At 44.3% G+C, this 23,305-nt stretch overlaps 1 protein-coding gene across 1 annotated transcript in view; it reads right to left on the reverse strand.

Annotated features, from left to right (window-relative positions):
• The window catches only part of NPDC1 (neural proliferation, differentiation and control 1), a 366,783-nt gene that overhangs the window by 57,888 nt on the left and 285,590 nt on the right, over nt 1-23,305 (reverse strand). Inside the window, exon 5 of the mRNA XM_030206816.1 lies at nt 11,427-11,493. Coding sequence (XP_030062676.1) covers nt 11,427-11,493 — 67 coding nt within the window. The remainder of the gene's footprint in view (nt 1-11,426; nt 11,494-23,305) is intronic.

Here is a 23,305-nt window from a genome sequence, read left to right on the forward strand (position 1 = left end):
GCCCTAGACACTGAAGAAGCTTTTGACTGTGTAGAGTGGCCATTTCTCCTATGTGTCTTAAGTTGGTATAGGTTCAGTGAAACCTTTATATCATACATTCAGGCTCTATATTGGAACCCTATTTCCAGAGTATTACTTTATTTATTTGTTACATTTGTACCCCACATTTTCCCACCTATTTGCAGGCTCAATGTGGCTTACACAGTACAGTAAAGGCATACGCCAAGTCCGGTAGAGAACAAATACAAGGTTATATTGTGATTGAATAAGGTAGGTGTGTTTCAGGCACCATGAGGGTCGAAGGGAGGGAAGGTTGTATATATTGTCCAGTACAATCATTGGTTTTGCTGTGTAGCCGGGAGTGGGGATTTACGATGGATCGGTAGGGTAAGCCTTTTTGAAGAGGTTGGTTTTTAGTGATTTCCTGAAGTTTAGGTGGTCATGGATTCCTCTCACAGCTTTTGGGAGTGCGTTCCACAGTTGTGCGCTTGTATAGCAGAAGCTATAAGCATAGGTTGTTTTGTATTTGAGTCCTTTGCAATTTCGGTAATGGAGGTTTAGGTATGTTCGTGATAATCCGGTTCTGTTTCTGGTTGGTAGGTCTATGAGGTCTATCTTGTATCCTGGGACTATGCCGTAGATAATTTTGTGGACCACGGTGCAGATTTTGAAGATGATCCTTTCTTTGATTGGGAGCCAGTGCAGTTTTTCTCGGAGGGGTTTGGCATTTTCGAATCGTGTTGTACCAAATATCAGCCTAGCTGCTGTGCTTTGGGCGGTCTGGAGTTTTTTTTGTGAGTTGTTCTTTGCATCCTGCATAACATAACATAGTAACATAGTAGATGATGGCAGAGAAAGACCTGCACGGTCCATCCAGTCTGCCCAACAAGATAAACTCATATATGTTACTTTTTTGTGTTACCTGACCTTGATTTGTACCTGCCATTTTCAGGGCACAGACTGTAGAAGTCTGCCCAGCACTAGCCCTGCCTACCAACCACCAGCCCCGCCTTCCCTCACCGGCTCTGCCACCCAATCTCCGCTAAGCTTCCTTCTGAACAGGATTCCTTTATGTTTCTCCCACGCATTTTTGAATTCCATTACTATTTTCATCTCCACCACCTCCAGCGGGAGGGCATTCCAGTTATCCACCACTCTCTCCATGAAAAACTGCTTCCTGACATTTTTCTTGAGTCTGCCCCCCTTCAATCTCATTTCATGTCCTCTAGTTCTACCGCCTTCCCATCTCCGGAAAAGGTTCGTTTGCGGATTAATACCTTTCAAATATTTGAACATCTGTATCATATCACCCCTGTTTCTCCTTTCCTCCAGTGTATACATGTTCAGGTCAGCAAGTCTCTCCTCATATGTCTTGTAACGCAAATCCCATACCATTCTTGTAGCTTTTCTTTGCACCACTTCAATTCTTTTTACATCCTTAGCAAGATACGGCCTCCAAAACTGAACACAATACTCCAGGTGGGGCCTCACCAACAACTTATACAGGGGCATCAACACCTCCTTTCTTCTGCTGGTCACACCTCTCTCTATACAGCCTAGCAACCTTCTAGCTACGGCCACCGCCTTGTCGCACTGTTTCATCGCCTTCAGATCCTCAGATACTATCACCCCAAGATCCCTCTCCCCCCGTCTGTACATATCAGACTCTCACTTCCCAACTCATACGTCTCCTGTGGATTTCTATTCCCTAAGTGCATCACTTTGCATTTCTTCGCATTGAATTTTAATTGCCAAACCTTAGACCATTCTTCTAGCTTCTGCAGATCCTTTTTTATGTTTTCCACTCCCTCCCGGGTGTCCACTCTGTTACAAATCTTAGTATCATCCGCAAAAAGGCAAACTACCTTCTAACCCTTCGGCAATGTCACTCACAAATATATTGAATAGAATCGGCCCCAGCACCAATCCCTGAGGCACTCCACTGCTCACCTTTCCCTCATCCGATCGAATTCCATTTACCACCACCCTCAGGCGTCTGTTCGTCAACCAGTTCCTAATCCAGTTCACCACATCTGGTCCTATCTTCAGCCTGTCTATTCAAGAGCCTCCTGTGGGGAACCGTGTCAAAAGCTTCGCTGAAATCTAAGTACATTACGTCTATAGCACGTCCCTGATTCAATTCTCTGGTCACCCAGTCAAAGAATTCAATAAGATTCGTTTGGCACGATTTACCCTTGGTAAAACCATGTCGACTCGGATCTTACAACTTATTGGCTTCCAGGAAATTTACTATCCTTTACTTCAGCATCGCTTCCATTGTTTTTCCAATAATCGAAGTGAGGCTTACCGGCCTGTAGTTTCCAGCTTCTTCCCTATCACCACTTTTGTGAAGAGGGACCACATCTGCCGTTCTCCAATCCCACGGAACCTCTCCAGTCTCCAAGGATTTATTAAACAAATATTTAAGAGGACCCGCCAGAACCTCTCTGAGCTCCTTCAATATCCTGGGGTGGATCCCGTCCAGTCCCACGGCTTTGTCCACCTTTAGCTTTCAAGTTGTTCATACACACTCTCTTCCATGAACGGTGCTATATCCACTCCATTCTCATTTGTACTTTTGCCAGTCAATAGCGGATCCTTCTCCAGGATTTTCTTCTGTGAAAACATTAGTATCTATTTAGCAAATTTGCTTTTTCTTCATCATTATCAACATAGTGGTTCGCAGCATCTTTCAGTCTCACAATTCCCTTTTTAAGTCTTCCTCCTTTCACTAATATACCTGAAGAAATTTTTGTCACCCCTCCTTACATTTCTAGCCATTTTTTCTTCCATTTGCGCTTTCACCAGATGTATCTCTCTCTTGGCTTCTTTCAGTTTCATCCGGTATTCCTCTCTGTGTTCCTCTTCTTGAGTTTTTCTGTATTTCAGGAATGCCAACTCTTTGGCCTTTATTTTCTCGTCCACTTGCTTGGAGAACCATATCGGTTTCCTTTTTTTCTTGCTTTTATTTACTTTCCTTACATAAAGGTTTGTGTCCCTATTTATAGCTTCTTTCAGATTGGACCACTGTCCTTCCACTTCTCGTTCGTCCTCCCAGCCCATCAGCTCCTTCCTCAGGTATTCCGTTGCAGTAATCTGCATGGCTTATAACCATTGATTGTATGAGGATTTGAAATATTTCCCTCGGGAAGAAAGGTTTTACGCATTTAAGTTTCCAAATTTTCTTTGTTACGGAGTTTACTTGGCTCTCAAGAGTAAGGTTGCGGTCGATTGTGACGCCAAGTATTTTTAGGCTGTCTGAGATAGGGAGGATGTGTTCTGGGGTGTTTATGGTTGTGGGTTTATACTTGTTGTGTTGAGATGAGAGGATGAGGTAGTGTGTTTTTTCAGTGTTCAGTTTCAGTTGGAATGAGTTTGCCCATGAGTCCATGATGTTCAGGCCTACGTTGATTTCCTTGGTTATTTCTGTCAAATCATGTCTGAAGGGAATGTAGATTGTAACATCATCTGCGTAAATGAACGGGTTGAGGCCTTGATAGGATAAGGACTTTGCCAGTGGGATCATCATTATGTTGAAGAGTATTGGTGATAATGGTGATCCTTGAGGTACTCCGCAGGCTGCTTTCCATAGTGGTGATATGTTTCGAGTTTGATTTTACTTGGTATGTTCTAGTGGTTAGAAAACCCTTGATCCAATTAAGTATATTTCCACCAATCCCGATGTGGTCAAGGAGTCTTAGTAGTATATTGTGGTTTACCATGTCAAATGCGCTCGACATGTCGAATTGAAGGAGAAGTATGCTTTTACCTGTAGCTATTTCCTGCTTGAATTTGGCCAGGGGAGCGACTAGGACAGTTTCAGTACTGTGATAGGGGCGGAATCATGATTGTGATTTGTGTAGTATTGAGAACGTGTCCATGTAGTCAGTAAGCTGTTTGGTCACCAAGCTCTCCATCAGTTTGACTACTAGTTGGATAGATGCAACTGGGCGGTAGTTGGCGAGATCGTTTGTGTTTTTCTTGGTATCTTTTGGTATTGGGGTGAGTAGGATGTTACCATATTCCTTGGGGAAGAGACCTTGTTGTAACATGAAGTTTAGGTGGGATGTGAGGTCTGCTATAAAGCGGTTGGGGGTGGATTTAAGTAGATGGCTGGGACAGGTATCCAGTTTGCAGTGGATATTAGCGAACCTATGAGTCGCTTGTGTAACTGCTTCAGTGGTGAGGAGAGTAAATGTTGACCAGAATCGGTCAGCTGGGTATCCGGTCCAAGCTGTTGATGAAGTTTTCGATGTCGGTGTTATGCTGAGGAACTGTGTTGCGTAATTTTATTATTTTTTCATTAATGTAATTAGCAGGTTTGTCTGCAGATGGGATGTCTGTTTTGGTTGTGGTGATTGGAGTGGTGTCTAGTAGCTTATTAACGAGTTGAAATAGTTTCTTCAGGTCTTTGTCATCCGGTCCTATTTTATACACTCTAAGGATATTCCATTTAAAAGAGGCACTCGGCAACGTTGCCCACTCTTACCACTGATATTCAATTTGGCATTAGAACCATTACTATCAGCCATCCACCAATCACATTTAATACATGGTATTCAAGCCAATCAGCGACAGATCAAGTTGGCTGCCTATGCTGATGATGTCCTCCTTCTCCTTACAAAACCTCAGGAATCTCTAGCAGAATTCATCAATTTAGTATCCAATTAATCCCAGTTCTCTGGTTATAAAGTTAATTGGGATAAATCCAAAATTATGCCTTTAAATTCACTAAAATCTCCTTCAGATTTCCAACAAATGCAATTTGTCTGGGCCCACAAAGCTTCCAAGTATCCATAAAGATCAAGAGCAGATCATGTCATTAAACTGCTCTGAGATTAAAGATATTATCACTCAAACTATTTCCTCTTGGTCACCTTTAAAACTAATCATGATTGGTATAGGAGCTGGCTCTGTGGGTGCTTGAGCACTCCCAATATTGAAAAAAATTCCTTGTATGTGTCCAGGGAGGGGTTATTTCCATTGGGCTTAGCACCCCCCATAATTTTAAAAAATTGGCTTCTATGATGGCTGGGTAGAATCTCATCAGTTAAGATAATACTTGCCCGTAAAATCAACTACATTGTTTCCATGTTACCTTCACTATGCCCAAACAACTTTTACTTATGGCATGGCCATAAGCTTAACACCTTCTGTGACAGAAGAGTGAGGTTTTTTTAAGCCTGTAAAACTGCCTTAATTCATGAAGTGTATTTCTCTAGTTTGACCAGCAGGTGGTGCATGTTTAAGCTTAAAGCTGTTACAGAGAAAAGAGCTGCAGTGATGTGGCCAGTTTTTTTTTTTTTTTAACTTGTTGCTCTGGGCTCTGATTGGCTCAGGAGCTCAATTTCATTTGGAATGTACTGGCTTTTGCCTTTGTCGTAGCCAGGGAGAAGAGATAGAATGATCTCTTTGCTGAGGCCTTGTAATCAGTTATATTTGATGATCTGTAAGCAGCATATTTCATGATCTCCCCAGATACGTTTTAGAAAGTAAACAAATATTTAGATACTTTTATAATTGATCCATATTTCAGTTACCTGTTATTGTTTGCTGATTGCACATTTTCTGTTCACTGTTCAAGTTGTGATAATAAACCTGTTTAGTTTGTTGACTCTGTCCGGACTGATATAGAATCCTAGTGGTTTGTGTGTTGGGTCTGTGAGTGCTTTCTGGGAGGTGTGGGACCACTGGGAGTGTGGCCCCAGTAACCTACAAATCACTGGGGATAATTTGAGAGTGGGAGACTTGCCCAGAGGCAGTTGTGACCCAGTCAGTGGGAGGAGCGTGCTAGTGTAGAGCACAAGCAACAGGTGCAAGCGGACCTGAGCTGTGCTGGGATAGATCCTCTAAGTGGCTGCAGGGTAACCCCAGGTGGGTGGCTAGGCATTTCGTGACATCTTCATATGGCTACACAAGATACCACACATAGCCTTGAAAAAATTGCAAACCTCCAGATCTTTTGGTGGTCTTAATATCCCTGACTTTTATCACCATCATTTAGCTTGACTTGCTAAATATGGTGCTAAATGGTTGCTAAACACCTCCTCCCCCCTTGGTTAGAACTAGAGGAAATGTTATGCTTCCCTATACTCCTTTCTGTTCTTAGCACTATGAGGTTAACTGCCAACTTGAAAAACATTCGGGCTTATTTTCGAAAGAGAAGGATGCCCATCTTTTGACATCAGCGTCGTTCTCACAGGGTGGTCCAAATCAGTATACTCGAAAGCTGATTTTGGACGTCCCCAACTGCTTTCCGTAGCAGGGGCGGCCAAAGTTCAAGGGGGCGTATCGGAGGCGGGACTTGGGCGTGCCTAACACTTGGACGTCCTCGACCCATAATTGAAAGAAACAAGGATGTCCCTGACGAACACTTGGACGACTTTACCTGGTTGTGTTTTTCTTACGACCAAGGCACAAAAAGGTGCCTGAAATGACCAGATGACCACTGGAGAGAATCGGGGATGACCTACCCTTACTCCCCCAGTGGTCACTAATCCCCTCCCACCCTCAAAAAATATCTTTAAAAATATTTTGTGCCAGCCTCTATGGTATAGCAGACAGAGGGAACAAAGTACAAGCAAAAGTCCAAACAAAGAAACAGCACCAAGGGCCTTAAAAAGAGGGACACAGTTCTTTAATTGTAAACCTTTGTAAAACAGTCTTAGAAAAAGACCCGACACGGGCCGTGTTTCAGCGCTCCGCGCCTGCGTCAGGGGTTGTGATGATGGCGGGGAAAATTTTGTGGAGTAACTCAGCTGTGATTGGCTCAGAGACTTCCAGGTCTCAGCTGGGTGAAGCACTGCCAAAAAAGATTTTTTTTATTATTGCCGGGGGGGGGGGGGGGGGGGGGGAGGGGAATGACGGCCAAAATGGACGCAGGCCTTGGCCACGCCGGCATCTCCGATCAGAACAATCTTGAAGAGGAAATCGTACAGCTCATCCGAGTCCAGGGCAGCCGGAGACAGGGAGGACATTGTGCCGATAGATCACGCTCCCGGCTCCAGCAGCACATATAGGCAGCTCCGGGGGAGGGATCAGCGCATCTACCGTGCAGCCCCAATGAGAGGTACAGACCTCTCATTAGATTTTCCAGCGTTAAGGCAATCGGAAAAGGTTAGTGCATCTCATTACAATAGGGTTTCTACACAATTTGCTCATCTGCATTCTGTTTACGTTAGCTGCTACCGTCATCGGAAAAAAAGTCTTTAGTGCATGCCAGGGTTTACTACTTGCTCGTTAATGGCTCGTTAAGTTTAGTGCATCTGTCCCTAAATCCTGCAAAGAAGCTTCTCAGAGCCTATGTAGCGAGTTTAACAGCACCAAAAGAGCAGGCAAATAAAAGATTGTCTGCCAAATTACTTTGTGAAGTAACACTAAATCCTGCAAAGAAGCTTAATAGCACCAATTCTGAACACGCAGCAGTGAATATACAGAACCACAATATGTTTTCTATTGGAAAAGCCAGAGAAGTCAGAATCCTATGGATCCATGCACAAATTACATGCCAGCAGAATCTCTCACCTTGGTCACTCACAGAACACAGACCAATCCTCACTAATCCTATATAATAAAACGTACCTCCAACGTTCTGAAGCTGGCAGCGTGGACAAAAACCTTGAAGCATTCGTGCTTCTGTATCCATATCCTTACATGATGACGTCTCCCACTTCAGGGTGCGTCACCAACGGCACTGCCCTATCACAGCATAGCAGCGCAAGCCACCATCAACAGACTTTAAACAAACAGGCTCGGGACAGTACATTCCGAAGAGGGGAGATTGGTACGGAGGTGGACGCTGTAACCTATAGAGAAGGGCAAGCACCCCCCCACCCTTCCTTTCATAGCTCTGTCCTCTCCGCCGCCGATACGGCGAGCGCGCCGCTGCATCACCCCACCCGTCCTTTCAGATCTCTCCGTCCTCTCAGTCTCCTTGGTACGTGCTATGCCTCTGGCTGTTCTCTCCCTTCTCAGCTTCCTTTTTGCTGAGGCATTCGTGCCTCTGTACCCATCACCTGAGATGATGACGTCTCAAACCACACACCCGACAACCCCCCCCCCCCCGGGGTACAATCCATCGCCCATCCAAAGTCGTCATCGGCCAAAGCCCCCCTCATCCACCCTCCCCCCCAAAACACACCTGCATAATTCCCTCTCTTCTCCAACCTCGTAACAGCACCCTCCCCTTCCTCTCCCATCGACTCCCTCCCGATTCACCGTTAACCTCACCCCTCCATAATCTCCCCCCTCCTGTCAAGAATCGCCTATGGACTTGGAGGAAAGGAACCCAGCAAAGGCAGCGTATCAGGCAGCAGATTGCATTTGGATCGTTCTGAGACAGCTTTCGGTTTGCAAAATCACAGGAAGAAGCTGACGCTTTGAAAGCAGCAGCTTGGCAGGCGCAACAGATTAAAATAGAAGCTAGGAAAGAAGCTTCTCTGAAGGAAAGAAGTGCAATAGCCAGAATTCAATCCTGCCTTTCAGACAGCTCATCTTTTACTAACCAGTTTCGAGTGTCAGAGAAACGTGGAGATGAGTTTAAAAAAAAAAAGGCACAATTTATACATTGAGGACTCAGGATGATGACGAAGAAAACAACACTTGGAACGGGAACTGTACTCAGCAAATGTAGTTTCTTCAAAGAAATGGATGTAAAATAACTTTTTTTCTTCTATGATTACATTCAACAAAATATCTGCAGGATGGGGTATGGGGAGAAAGTTTGGCTCTCAACAGGGAGGCAGAAAAAGAATAGGACATGAAATGTTTAATATTTCCATATGAAGGTAAAGAATTCGGACCACACACACACACTCTCTCTCTCTCACACACACACACACCCTCTCTCTCTCTCACACACACACACACCCTCTCTCTCTCTCACACACACACACTCACACATACATTGTTACGGTGTTAAACACATACACTCCATCTCTCACACTCCCCCCCCCTCCGAGTCTGGCCCCGCAGATCCCTCTCCGTGCATGTTGACCCATCCCCCTCCCAAATCGCCAAGCCCGCCCCTACCCCTCTGTTGCACACACATACACACACACAATGTCTGTCACATAAGCACACAAACTTCCTTGAAATGCCTACACCCATGCTGCTACCCTCCCCACCCCTGACTGGCCTTGCCGATCCCCTTCTGTGCACATCGCCCCCCCCCTCCTTGAAAATTGCCTACCCCGCACTCCTACCTCTCTCTGTCTCACAGACACATTCTCTGACACACACACACAGCAAAACTCTCTCTCACATAGCCTCGCTGTGTCTCTCTGACTGTGACACACACACACACAATCAATCGACATTCTGTCTTTCTCTATCCCACACACACACACGCTCTGTCACAGTCTATCTCTCTCTCACTCACACACACACTCACATTCACTCTCTCTCTCACACACACAGTCACTGACAAACACACACTGTCAAACATACACACTCAAAGGAAAACCTTGCTAGCGCCCGTTTCATTTCTTACAGAAACGGGCCTTTTTTTACTAGTTAATGAATAAAGGACCAATATTAGAAAAGGAAACACTGACAAATCACATTCTCTGTAAGCAGTACAGCATAGAAGAAATAAAAATGAAAAGGGATTATCTACTGTAGGGAGCAAAATACATCATCGCTTTCTACCCCAAAATAAAATGCACAAATAAATTATCTGGATACCTAAGAAAAGTTAAAAACTTCTGGGACAACAGTGAGCTGTATTTTCAAAGCACTTAGACTTAAAAAATTACATTAGCAACCTATGGAACTTTAAGTGCTTTGAAAATGAGTCCCAGTGACTCCAGCCAACTTATTAGTGGAATATAATCACGGAGGCACGGTTTTCAATATGGTAATACTAGAGTCCAGCTAAGGAACAGGTTATTTTGAGTTAGTCTTCACTGGACCAAGCTTGCTTTCCTTGTGTCTCAAAAGGTGGAGGATAAAAGATTTTTTTTTTTTTTTTGCATTTATAGCCCATATTATCCCAAGCAAACTTGGATTCAATGTGGCTTACATTTGAAAATATAGCAAGACAGAATAATAGAATTCAGTTATATCATGGGAGCATAAAGATGGATATGTCTGAAACATTTAACAAAGTTGAGATAAGCATATATACCCAACTGGGCATTTAAAAAAGTCTGTCCTTTAATGATGCATGTTCAGAAATCATATCCATATGTATAAACATGCACACACCAAAACAGGCATCTATACACACACTGTAAAAGTAAACAATAACTTCTACAGAGTACATCCAAAGCTTAATTTTTATTTTCTCATTTCCATCTAGACTGCAGATGTACAGATCAGCAGGACCCAAAGCAGTTCAAAACAAGTAGTCAGAAACAACACAGTTTATACACACACACACACACACACATGAAACAGGAAAATCTTGTAAAACAAATGTGTTTCATTTTTAAGGAGGCCAAGGAGGGAATGAATTTCCACTATTTTCATTTTTATTCTTAACAGGTTTTGTTATTACTGAAAGAACCTGAAATTAGACTTTCAAAAAGTAAGCATACTTAAAATATGGTTCAGGAATGAGTTAGCTTTAAACTTCAACCATGTTAATAGGACAAAATATTTTTCTTCAAACTCTCCACTACTCCACCACCAATCCAAACTAGTACAACAAAGGAAATACTATGTTATAAGACTGGATAGAATAAAGGAACTTAGACCACATACAATACAAGGATTTTGCTTGCTAGAAGACACAGGTGGTCTTGAATTTCCACACTTCTCCAACCACTCCTCCCGCCCCCCAAATAAAGAGAAGCAAACCAACAGACTCGGGCGTTTACTTCTTGGTGGTGGTCATACAAGGAAATCTGACTTGTCGGGGTACATCAGAGCTTAACCTGACCTTCCTTTTAGGCACCCCGATGCTGTGCGATGACAGCCTATTCTGTAACAGCATCTGGGGGCCCAGATTCTATAATAGAATGCTAGTGCCAACCTGGCATTGGCATGCCTTACATTTACATGCCCACAATTACACTAGCCATAGACCTGGCATAACTGCAGGCACTTCAATGTGGCAAGAGCACACGTAACTTACAGTATTCTGTAATTTGCACAAGTGGCAATGCTGCCCTTGCCACTAATATGCTTTGCTTTCCTTGCATTTATACTCTATGCCACTTATGCTTACCATTACAGAATAGTGATTAGCTGCTTTGCTGCCATTTACAAGTGTAAGTGTACACTTACCTATGAAAGTGTTGGTATTCTGTATATTTATGTGCATCTCGTAGCATGTAAACATGGGTACTTGATTACAGAATTGCTCTTTAACTGAGTATTTCATAGGTGAATATTTTGCCAGAACAAGTTCTGTACAGGACCCTCTTGATTTAAAGAGCTTCTTAAAAAAAAAAATAAAATCAAGTGGTCCAGTATTCACTTACCTGCACCAACACAAAGCAGCCACAATCAATGCAGTGAGACCAGCTATGGCGCATGCTATCACAAGACCTGCAAAGAAAGCATGGACAATCACCCAAAAGTGCTTAAAGAAAGCAGAACCTGCAGAAGAGATTTCACCTTTTTCCTTTCTATGGGCACCCCCCTCCCCACCCAAAACAACAAACATACTTGAAAAAGCATAAAACAAACCCCACCCTAACCCCTGGGAACATCTACACTGAATGTGAGTACAAGCAGGTGTTGTTCCATAAAGCATGCATTGACATTAAGTGTAGGCAGTTTGCAGTTGGCACATTCCCATGGGTAAAATATTCTTTTACCAGTAGGAATGACTTTTATCACTACCCTTTTTATTCTCACATTGCCAGTGCTCTCTAGCCTCTCTCAACAGTTTCTGTAAAGGACTGCTCCACTTTTTCACTACACCTGAAAATGTGAGACCAGTATTTTTCAAATGTAGAAAAATTGTAGATACAGTCAAACAGTCCAGAGCCTTTCTGTGGACTTTCCTCCATTGTCTCAGGCAAGGGCAGAACATCTTTCTAGCTGCAGAGTCCAAACAAAACAATCTCTGGTCCCACCCTAATTCACTAGCTGCTGACAGTGTGTTGGGCAAAATATTGGTTGGGCCAAGGCCCCAGTGGCCCACCCCATTCTACTGCCAATAGCCCCAGGTACCCACTTAGATATGTAAGCTTTTTGGGCAGGAACATATTGTACCTGAAAATGTATTACCACTGTATAGCACATATGCCAGTAGAATTACAAAATGTATTAAGACGTATTATTATTACTGTTCCAGTTCTTGCTTGAGTTGCGAGGAGTCCTGTTGGTAATAACTGTAGATGCTGGTGATAGTCCATGCTTGAATACAGCAAGTAGGTCAGTAGATTTAGGATAGAAATAGCGTGAAGGAGAGGGAGGGGGTAATGCCAGTACTGGGCTAAGGAGTTTAACTTAATGCGTGACCTACAAAAGAATCAAGTGTAATGAGAATGAGACACCTTGCTCCAGAGAAGACACTGATCTGAGCTCCTCTGGACACCCTCTCACAAATCCTGAATTCCTTGCAAAAAACCTGCCTCCAATTCAATATAGAAACAGCTGATGACACAGTGAATATCTCCAGAGATGATCTGCTAAAGAAACAACGTAATGGCAGCAAAAATAAAAAGGAAGGATAAGAAATGGGGCTGGCCTGGGGAAGACAATTCGGCAATGCTTCAGAGTCCTGCAGGTCATACATACCTTGAGCTCAACATAGGTGGCAGAAATAACAGTGGAGATAACAGCAGCAATGGAAACTATGCTAGACAGTAGGCTTCTACCAACTGACTCAAAATTGGCATGGAAACAAAGCCAGTTGGAAGAACTTAAACAGAACTTTGTCAGTTAATCAGACTAGAACCAGTGAACTAGAAGACTGCATGACAGAGGAGGAAAACTCTCAGGCCTAACTCAAGAAACAAGTGACAGCACTTGAAGAAAAAATGGAAGACCGGGAGAAAAGGTCCATGAAAAACCACCTTCAGTTGGTGGGGCTCCCTGAATCAATCCTGGACAAAGAATTGATAGGATTTTTGGAGCTGTGGTTGAAACGTGAGTTGAACCTCCCAGATTTCTATGGACCCCTGCTGGTTGAGTGGGCCCATCAAGTTGGTCCAAGGCAAGAGTGGTCATCTTCAAAGTACTTAATTTTGTTCAGAAATTGGCAATAATTCAGAGCCTCATAAGAACAGCCATACTGGGTTAGACCAATAGTCCATCCAGCCCACTATCCTGCTTCCAGAAGTGGCCAATCCAGGTCACAAGTACCTGAATGGACACAAGAAATGCAAAGTGATGCACTTAGGGAGTAGAAATCCACGGGAGACATATGAGTTGGGAAGTGAGAGTCTGATATGTACAGACGGTGAGAGGGATCTTGGGGTGATAGTATCTGAGGATCTGAAGGCGACAAAAACAGTGTGACAAGGTGGTGACCCGTAGCTAGAAGGTTGCTAGGCTGTATAGAGAGAGGTGTGACCAGCAGAAGGAGGTGTTGATGCCCCTCTGTATAAGTCATTGGTGAGGCCCCACCTGGAGTATTGTGTTCAGTTTTGGACGCCGTATCTTGCTAAAGATGTAAAAAGAATTGAAGCGGTGCAAAGAAAAGTTACAACAATGGTATGGGATTTGCGTTACAAGACGTATGAGAAGAGACTTGCTGACCTGAACATGTATATCCTGGAGGAAAGGAGAAACAGGGGTGATATGATACAGACGATCAAATATTTGAAAGGTATTAATCCGCAAACGAATCTTTTCCATAGATTGGGAAGGCGGTAGAACTAGAGGACATGAAATGAGATTGAAGGGGGGCAGACTCAAGAAAAATGTCAGGAAGTATTTTTTCACGGAAAGAGTGGTGGATACTTGGAATGCCCTCCCATGGGAGGTGGTGGAGATGAAAATGGTACCAGAATTCAAAAATGCATGGGATAAACATAAAGGAATCCTGCTCAGAAGGAAGGGATCCTCAAAAGCTTAGAGGCCTTTGGGTGGCAGAGCCGGTGGTGGGAGGTGGGGCTAGTGCTGGGCAGACTTCTACGGTCTGTGCCCTGAAAATGACAGATACAAATCAAGGTCAGGCATACACATAAAGTAGCACATATGAGTTTATCTTGTTGGGCAGACTGGATGGACTGTGCGGGTCTTTCTCTGCTGTCATCTACTATGTTACGTTACCTGGCAGAAACACAATTAGAAGCACCATTCCAAGCTACTAATCCCAGGGCAAGCAGTGGCTTTACCCATGTTTATTTCAATAATAGGCTATGGACGTTTCCTCCAGGAACTTGTCCTAACCTTTTAAAATCTCAGATACACTAACCGTCATTACCACATCCTCCAGCAACGAGTTCTAGAGCGTAACTATTATCTGAGAGAAAAAATATTTCCTCCTATTTGTTTTAAAAGTATTCCCATGCCTCAGATCAGGGAAGACACTCACCTATGAGGGCAAAAAGATACTATGCTTTCAGGACTATTCTGCCAAAGTGGCAGCTCAGCAGAGAAGCTTTGTGCCCTTATGTACTAAATTGTTTGGGCTTAAGATCTGCTTTGCTCTGTTCTACCCAGCCAAACTATGGGTCACCCACAATAGGACAGCACAACACTGATATAACTGGGGCAGCACAGAAGTTCTTATCGTAGATAGAAGTGAGAGGCAATAGAGACAATTCTGGCTCTCAATAGGGACAGCGAGAGCACGACACTGTACACTTCTTGCTTTTGAAACAGGATGTGCATCTAGAACTGGAAAGGATCCATGAGCCCTTGCTGGAAGAGTTTTGCACAGAAGTCTGCTATGGTTGACTCAAGTGGACTGCTTTATCCTAGACTGGGTTGAATGTGACTTTTTTTCATCAAGAGCTGATCCTGAGGTGATGGGTGGATGAGACAGCAAATCTACCACAGTACACATGAGAGAAGAATGTTTTCAACTGTTAAGAGACCCGATGGAAGTCTGCATGACAGAAGTGGGAAAAGTAATATTAATATAGAAAACCATCTAAACTCACTTAACACATGGAAAGCAATAAGTACAAATGATTGTAGTCTAAGCAAAAAGGTTCAAAATGTACAAGTCATGATGTTTGAGGAAGAGTTGGATATTGTTGCTATTAAAGAGACATGGTTCAATGATTCTCATCAACGGATGCAACCATACTGGGCTATTATCTTTTTAATAAGGATGGGGAGGGCTGAAGAGGTGAAAAATAATATCAGAGTGGCTGAAATGCAGGGAACCTGGGGAAAGGAAGCAGCTATATGGATCATTCTGGAAATAGAAGATGGAACTTGTACCCACATGGGTGTTATCTACAGACCTCTGGCACAAACGGAGAAACTGGACAAAGATCTGATCCAAGATATCCATAAGCTTGGAATGAAAGGGGAGGCACTGTTGCTGGGAGATTTCAACTTGCCTGATGTGAATTGGAACACCCCAATGGCAGAGTCATAAAGAAGCAGAGAGATTGTGAATGCCAATTAAAGTGCTTTGCTCAGACAAATGGTAATTGAAACCATGAGGGAAGAGTCGATGCTGGATCTAGTGCTCGCAAAAGGAGGTAGTATTTCCAACGTCCGGATGGATGTCCACCTAGGCAATAGGGATCACCATACGATATGGTTTGAAATAAGAGCAAAAGTTGAGTGCAGACACACAAAACTGGATTTCAGATGTGCTGATTTTGATAAAATGGGGGGAATACTTTAAGAAGGCGCTGATGGCAGGGGTAAACATTGGAGAGGTGCAAGCGCAATGGTCCAAGCTGAAAGCTGCTATAAATATGGCAACAGATCTTTACAAGGAAAGTAAACAAAAACAAGGGAAACAGGAAGCTTATATGATTCTCTAAACAAGTGGCTGAAAAAATAAGGACAAAAGAGGCTGCATTCAAGAAATACAGAAAACCACAATAAGAGGACCATGAAAAAGATTACTGGCTTAAACACACAGAAGCAAAGGAGGAAATACGGCTAGTGAAAGCGCAGACGGAAGAAAAAATGGCTAAAGATGTAAAGAGAGGTGACAAGACCTTTTTCAGATACATTGGGGAAAAGAGAAAAGCTAGGAGTGGAATTGGTAGACTGAAAGACACTGAGAATGGCTATGCGGAAAGTGATGAGGATAAAGTGAACGTGCTAAATGAATATTTCTCTTTGGTGTTCATGGAAGAAAATCCTGGAGAAGGATCGCGTCGACTGCTGAGGGTATATCTGGGAATGGAGTGGATACTTTGAGTCTGCTTAATGTGGAAAAAATGGGGCATAAATGTTCATAAATAAATAAAATAAATACTGCACCATTCACAGAAGTAAGCATTCATAAACAACTGGAAAATCTGAAAATGGACAAAGCTATTGGGATACGTCCCAGGATACTAAAGGAACTCAGAAAAATTCTGGCAAGACATCTTAAAGATTTATTTAATAGGTCTTCAGAGATAGGAAAGGTTCCACGGGATTGGCAATGAGCGGATGTGGTCCCTCTTCACAAAAGCGAGGATAAAGAAATGGGAAACTACGGGCTGGTAAGCCTCACGTCAGTGTTAGGAATAATAATGGAGTTGTTGCTAAGGAAAAGATAGCTTTCTAGAATCCAACAGGTTGCAGGATCCAAGGCAACATAACTTTAGTCAAGGAAAATCCTGCCAAATTAATCCGATTGATTTCTTTGACTGGGTGACCAAAGAACTTGAAGAAGGACATGAGCTAGATATAATTTATTTGGATTTCAGCAAAGTCTTTGATACAGTTCCTCACCGAAGACTCCTGAATATGCTGAGAAGGCTGAACTCAGGACCCAAAGTGGTGAACTGGATTGGAAACTGGATGACTGACAGGTGGAAGAGAGTGGTGGTAAATGGAATCTGCTCAGAGGAAAGGGAGGTGAGTAGTGAAGTGCTTCAGGAGTCTGTACTTGAGTCGATTCTGTTTATGTTTCAACACTTTTATTAAGATCCAACTGACACAGTGCAAACATTACACCATTCACAAGAAGTACAAACATAGGCTTGCAGTAAGTTCACACCCTCCAATACTATTCCATACTCTATGGGATTTTTACATGTACAGAACACTCAAGAATAATTCAAAGTAAATTTATGTTTTAGGTGTCATCCCCTCTTTCCCTGTCCCCCTCCCCCCACCCCCCTCCCAAGAATTCATCCCCCACCCACAACGATGCAACTAAAGATTCTCCAGAATAAGGTACATTTACATCCAAGTAATACATCCTATACCTTCCCCCCTCCTTTAAATTCTCCCTCCCCCCTTAAAAGAAAAAAACAAAAAAAACTTATAAGCCATTTAACACTGAACTGCGCGCGCGTGGAGTCAGAGACTGGATATAGGGACCCCAAGTCTCCAGAAACTGTGACCTCTTCTTCTGTGAGGGTCCCACCGCCCTTCGCTCATGCAATAAAAGATTGTGAAATCTGTTCCTCCAATGCCAAAAATCAGGTGGGTCCGCAGAGACCCACCCATGCATAATCACTTTTTTCCCCATCAAACAGGCCCTGCGGATCAGCTGCCTCGAGCCCCTCTTCTGGAAGGCAAAAAGCTCATATTTATCAAATAGTATCCCCAGAGGCGTAAAACTTATTCGAGACTGTACCAACCCCTCCAAATATTCTATGATCTGATGCCAGTATTTTTGTGTGGCAGTGCAACCCCAAAGACAGTGGTACAGTGTGCCTTCCTGCCTCTGACACTTAGAGCAGAGTGGATCAGGCACCCCTCCCATCTTAAACAGCTGCGTCTTGGTCATATAAGCCCTGTGTAGAATTCGAAATTGACATTCCCGCAGACTCGCATTCACAGAGATCTCCGGGATTCGGGACACCAACTTTGTATAATCTAAAGTCAAACTGGGTCTCTGCATGTCACGGGCCCATCGAGTGGTGATTGCTTCAGTATGTCTCTGCGGGTCTATTACCCAAAGAAGCTTATGCAGGCTCGATATTGAGGGCCGCTGTCCCGGGGTCTCCTTAAAGAACTCTCTGACTTTCCTCCCATGTCCACAATTCAACTGTTCCATGTTGAGAGACCGAATATAATGAGCTAGTTGCTGATATGCAAATTCATGACTGGCACTAATTCCTACCCCCAATGCCCCCAAGTTTAGCAGACCACCCCTTGTCCCTAATACATGTTCTACCCTTGTTATTCCCAGTAGTGCCCACCTCCGAAATACCTGATTCTCAGATCCAGGGGTAAATGTTGGGTTTCCCTGCAACGGTAATAGATCAGATATATCCGCTCCCAAACCCCAGTACCTATTTAAATCCCGCCACACCTCCCTTATGGGTCTTAGCAACAAACTACCTCTAAATTGTGACGGTACCGAACTCTGCGGACCATGTAATAAATAGTGTAAGTGAAAGGGTGCAAAAAAAGCTTGCTCCAGTTTCCGCGGTGTATAATCGTGTTTGTCCAACAGCCAGTCACCCAAATGTCTTAGCAGGCAGGCTTGATTATATTTTTGTATATCTGGCAGGCCAAAGCCTCCCACTTTCCAGGTGCCCATTAACAAATTCAGTGGCAGCTTAGACTTTTCCCCCCCCCCCAAACAAACTTTCGTAAATGCTGGTTGAATTTCGTAATATCTTTATTTCGCAAACGCAGTGGAAGAACCTGCAACATGTACAGCCATCTAGGGAACTCTGCCATGCGAAATAATTGGACCCTCCCATGCAGCGACAGCGGCAGAATTGCCCATTTTTGCAGCCTAAGCTGCATATTCTCCAACAGCCGTGTATAATTAAGGTTATAAAATTCCGTCGTCCTCATGGCTATCTGTACCCCCAGATATGTAAAACTCCCTTTGGCCCATTTTAAGGGGAACCCACTCCCCCACTCCGCCCTCACATCATCCCTTGCCGTTAGTGCTAAAGACTTGGAAAAGTTGAGTTTGAATCCAGCATAATCCCCATATTCCTTAAACAAGTCTAACAGCGCCTGTAGAGATGTCTTAGGGTCCGTGATGTGTACCAAAATATCATCCGCAAAAGCGGAAATCTTAAAACCCATCTCTCTCCATTTTACTCCTGCAATTTCCGGATGTGACACAATCTCTCGTACCAAGGGGTCCAAAGTCAGAACGAACAGCAATGGGGAGAGTGGACACCCCTGTCTCACCCCTCTTCGAACCTGGAATTCCCGTGATTTCTCTCCATTAATCCACAGGAACGCCTGAGGATTAACATATAGCGCTCCCACCGCAGTGCGGAAGAAACCCTCGATGCCCATCTTCTGCATTACAGCAAATAAGAACTGCCACGCCACCCTATCGAAGGCCTTCTCTGCGTCGAAACTTATCAGCAGAGAAGGCCGTCCCTGTTCCTCCACCTTCTCCAAGGAAGCAATAAGGGCCCTCATGTTACTTACCACCGATCTACCCCTCACAAACCCCCCTTGTGGCGATGCTACCAAATTGGGAAGCACCCGCGCCAATCGGTTAGCGAGAATTTTCGCGTACAATTTAGCATCGCAATTTAACAGCGAAATTGGTCTATAGGAACCCATATCTTCTGGGTTTTTCCCCGGTTTCAACAACACGATCATTTTTGCCTTGGTAAAAGACTCCGGAACCTTACCGGAGATCGCTATGGAGTTAAACAGATTTAACAAAGGCGGAGCTACCTGTTCATACATCAGTTTGTAAAAGGCTATAATATAGCCATCAGGCCCTGGTGCCTTATGAATATCACTCTGTTGTAAAGCTAATATTAATTCCCCCTCTTCTATGGGGGCATTAAGAATTTCTTTCTGTGGTGTCGCCAACTCTGGCAGGTCAATGTTATCCAGAAATAACATACTATCAGGTATTATATCTGTATCCGCTTCATACAGTTTTGCATAATAATTTCGAAAACTTTCTACTATGTCCTGCTCAAGCCTATGCACTCTACCATCCGGGTTTTGCACCTGCAGGATCCGGGATATCCCCCTTGACCCTCTGGCAAACCGGCCCAACAAGTGCCCCGCCTTGTTCCCATACATAAACAACTGATGTTTATAATACATGATCGATTTGTATGCCCTCTCCTGCAAGAGCTCATTTAATGCCCTCTGGGACTCCAAGTACACCAATTTCTGTTTCTCTGTCTGGACCCTCCCATAGCTCCGCCGCTGCACCCGAACCTCCCTTTCCAAACGCAAGATCTCCTGATCCCTTTGCCTCCTTTTCCATGCTCTATATGCGATTATTTCGCCTCTCAGCACCGCCTTTGCGGTTTCCCAATATAACCCATGCTGTTCTATATGACCCTTATTATGGAGTGCATACTCCCTCCACGTTCCCTGAAGATGTTCCTTAAATTTTGCATCTCGGTAAAGCTCAAATGGGAAGGACCACCCCCCATAACTCCTCTTACTCCCCGCTATTTCCAGTGTTACCCACACTGGTGAATGATCAGAAATTTCTCCTGGCCCAATCTCCGCTGCCACAGTTTTAGAGAAGAGCGACCTTGAAATGAATATATAATCAATCCTAGATGAAGATGAATGGGCTCTGGACAAATGTGTGTAATCTCTACACCCCGGATGGAGCACCCTCCACACATCTATCAATTCAAGGGTAGTACACAGAAACGGCAATCCTCTGGAGTAGTATCTCTGCCCCAGGCCCCCCTGACTTGTCTTGTCCAATATTGGGTCGTAGACCATGTTAAAATCACCCCCAAGGACCACCGGTCCCTGCTGGTAAGGGGCTAGCAGTGCCACGATTTCTGAATAAAATTTTTTATCATAGACATTGGGCGCATATATATTACAAAAAGTGTAGGAGACCCCTCCCAACTCTGCCTCGACCAACACATATCTACCCATAGAACTTCTCTTTACTGTTTTGATATTTAATTGCAACCCCTTCCTGAATAGGATCAGTACTCCAGCCTTCTTTTTGTGTGCTGGGGATCCAACTACAGCTTCTACCCAGCCATGCTTAAATTTATCCTGCTCTATGGAAGTCAAATGTGTTTCTTGAAGGAATGCTATGTCCACCGCATGGCGCCGCAGAGCCTGCTGAATTTTTTTCCTCTTTATGGGCGATGAGACCCCCCCCACATTCCAAGACATTAACTTAACCTGCCCCAGCGCTCCAAGTTAAGGCTTTTCTCAATTTGTTCAATTGTCTAATGTATGGAGAGAGCACCTCCCAGCCCTCAGGTACTCCCTCGTCTAGCCACCAGATGATCCTTTGCCTCCCCCCAGCGCACGCAGTCAGTCCACCATGAAAATAAACTGTCCCAAAAACAAACCCCAAAAAACTCCAGAACTCCCCCCCTCGCCCTCCCCCTTTTGTACCCCCCATTCTCACCAACCGTCCGGAGTCCTTCCGGAACACTTCCATTCTGGGCCTGAAGCCACCCTATTCAACTATATCCAACCCGCCTCCATCCCCCATCTTCCCCCCTCCCATACAGAAGCGGCTGAAACTTCACACTGTCCAAATCTCATATCCCTCCATCCCATCTCTCCTCTAATGCACTCGTAAGATATGACCCATGCCTTTATTATGAGAGAGCCATAGACACTTTCCATCCACTGCCCTCCTATTCACTTCTTTTCCACTCCTCCCATCCTCCTTCCCTGTCCCAGCCTTTTATATTCCCTCCTAACACATGCATACCACACCCCCTCTATTCATACTCATCCACGTCAACCATCCATTTATCCTACATACAAGTAACTCTTTCCTATAATCCCCCCATTCAGATCCATAGGAGCCCCCACAAACATCTCTCCCCTACTTCCGTCTTTATCTTACAGGAAACCTGCAACAGCCTAAGACATACTTTAATGACTTCCCTCCAGCCCCTTCTGCCCAGAGAAAACATTCAAGATCAAGTCTAAATGGTTCATTACTTCCCAGGTTAATCAATCAATACAATCGCCCCACCACATTTTGCATCTGCAAGTCTCTATCTCCAAACTCCCCAGTCCTCATCCCTGTCTTAATTCTCCAACCTTAGGGGGCTCATGCCCGGTTGCTACAAATTATAATAACTTCTTATGAATGTCCAGCTATACCAGCTTTTCCTCTTCCTGCTTTATCTCCCGATTTCCAGTGTCTCTTATATCTCAGCTGCGCTCTTTTTGCAGGCTTGTAAATTCTTATCACGTTGCTAACGACAGTTTCTGCCTATGTGAACTGCCAACCTTATCAGCTGCCTATTGCCTTAACACTTCGGCAATTTGCTCCTTCACAGTCCACTGTCAGTAGGAGGATTTCCTGGGCTCAAAACTCCCTAGTACAAGGTGGAAACAACTGCTTCAAACGAAACTTGGCATCAGGGTTATCACCAAACTACAGCTTAAAACAACTGCTGTCTCGAAGTTTAACTTACTAGTCCGTCTGTCTGCTACAGACTCAGCTGCTACCTCTCTGTTGTCTGCTCGCATGTCCAACAGTTCTGCATTCACTCTGGTGCAGCTCTCTTTTTGACCACTTCCTCCAGATATCCATTAGCGTCTTCCACTCGTTCAAAAAATAACACCTTGTCTTGCTCCATAACTTTCAGTTTCGCTGGATACAAGAGGCTGAAACGAATCTTGTGTGCAAAAAGTGCCGAGCATGCTGGTACAAATGCCCTCCGAGCTGCAGCTACTTTGGTCGAATAGTCCTGAAAACAGAGGACTTTATTGTTCTGATATTTCAGGTGGTTGCCTCCCCGCAGTGATTGTAAAATTTTTTGCTTGTGGGCATCATTAAGCACTTTAAGGATTGTCACTCTAGGGCGAGTTTCACCTGCCCTTCGCGGCCCCAGCCTGTGTGCTCTCTCTAGACGGAGCTCCCCCACCAACTCCGGTAGCTCCGCTGCCTCCGGTAGCCATTTTTCAAGGAAACTTCTGAGGTCTCTCTCTCCCAGGGTCTCCGGTAGACCTACCAACCGGAGGTTGTTCCGTCTTGCACGGTTCTCAATGTCTTCTAACCGTTCCTCCAGTTCAGTGACTCGCTTTAGCAGTGCAGGAGTATCGCCAGACAGCTTCTGCACCGTGTCTTCAACACTGCTGACTCGCTGCTGTACCTCCCGCAGGTCTGTCACGATGGTGGCATATCTCTCCTCCATGCTGTTTAACTTGTCAATATTTTTTGAAATTTGTCATCAACCGACAATTCCACTGCCTCCGACACTTCCCGTATAATCTCCGCTGCCCATTGCGAGCTCGGAGTCGGAGATGGCGGCTGGCTCTTATCCGCCATTTTAGCCTCCGCTCCGCGCCCTTTCTCTCGGCTCTCTTTTTTCAGCATCTTGGATGCCATACCTCTCGATTTCTCTCCTTTTGTATGTCTCGCTCTCCTTGT

Source organism: Microcaecilia unicolor, chromosome 6 (assembly GCF_901765095.1).
Source record: "Microcaecilia unicolor chromosome 6, aMicUni1.1, whole genome shotgun sequence".
NCBI lineage: Eukaryota > Metazoa > Chordata > Amphibia > Gymnophiona > Siphonopidae > Microcaecilia > Microcaecilia unicolor.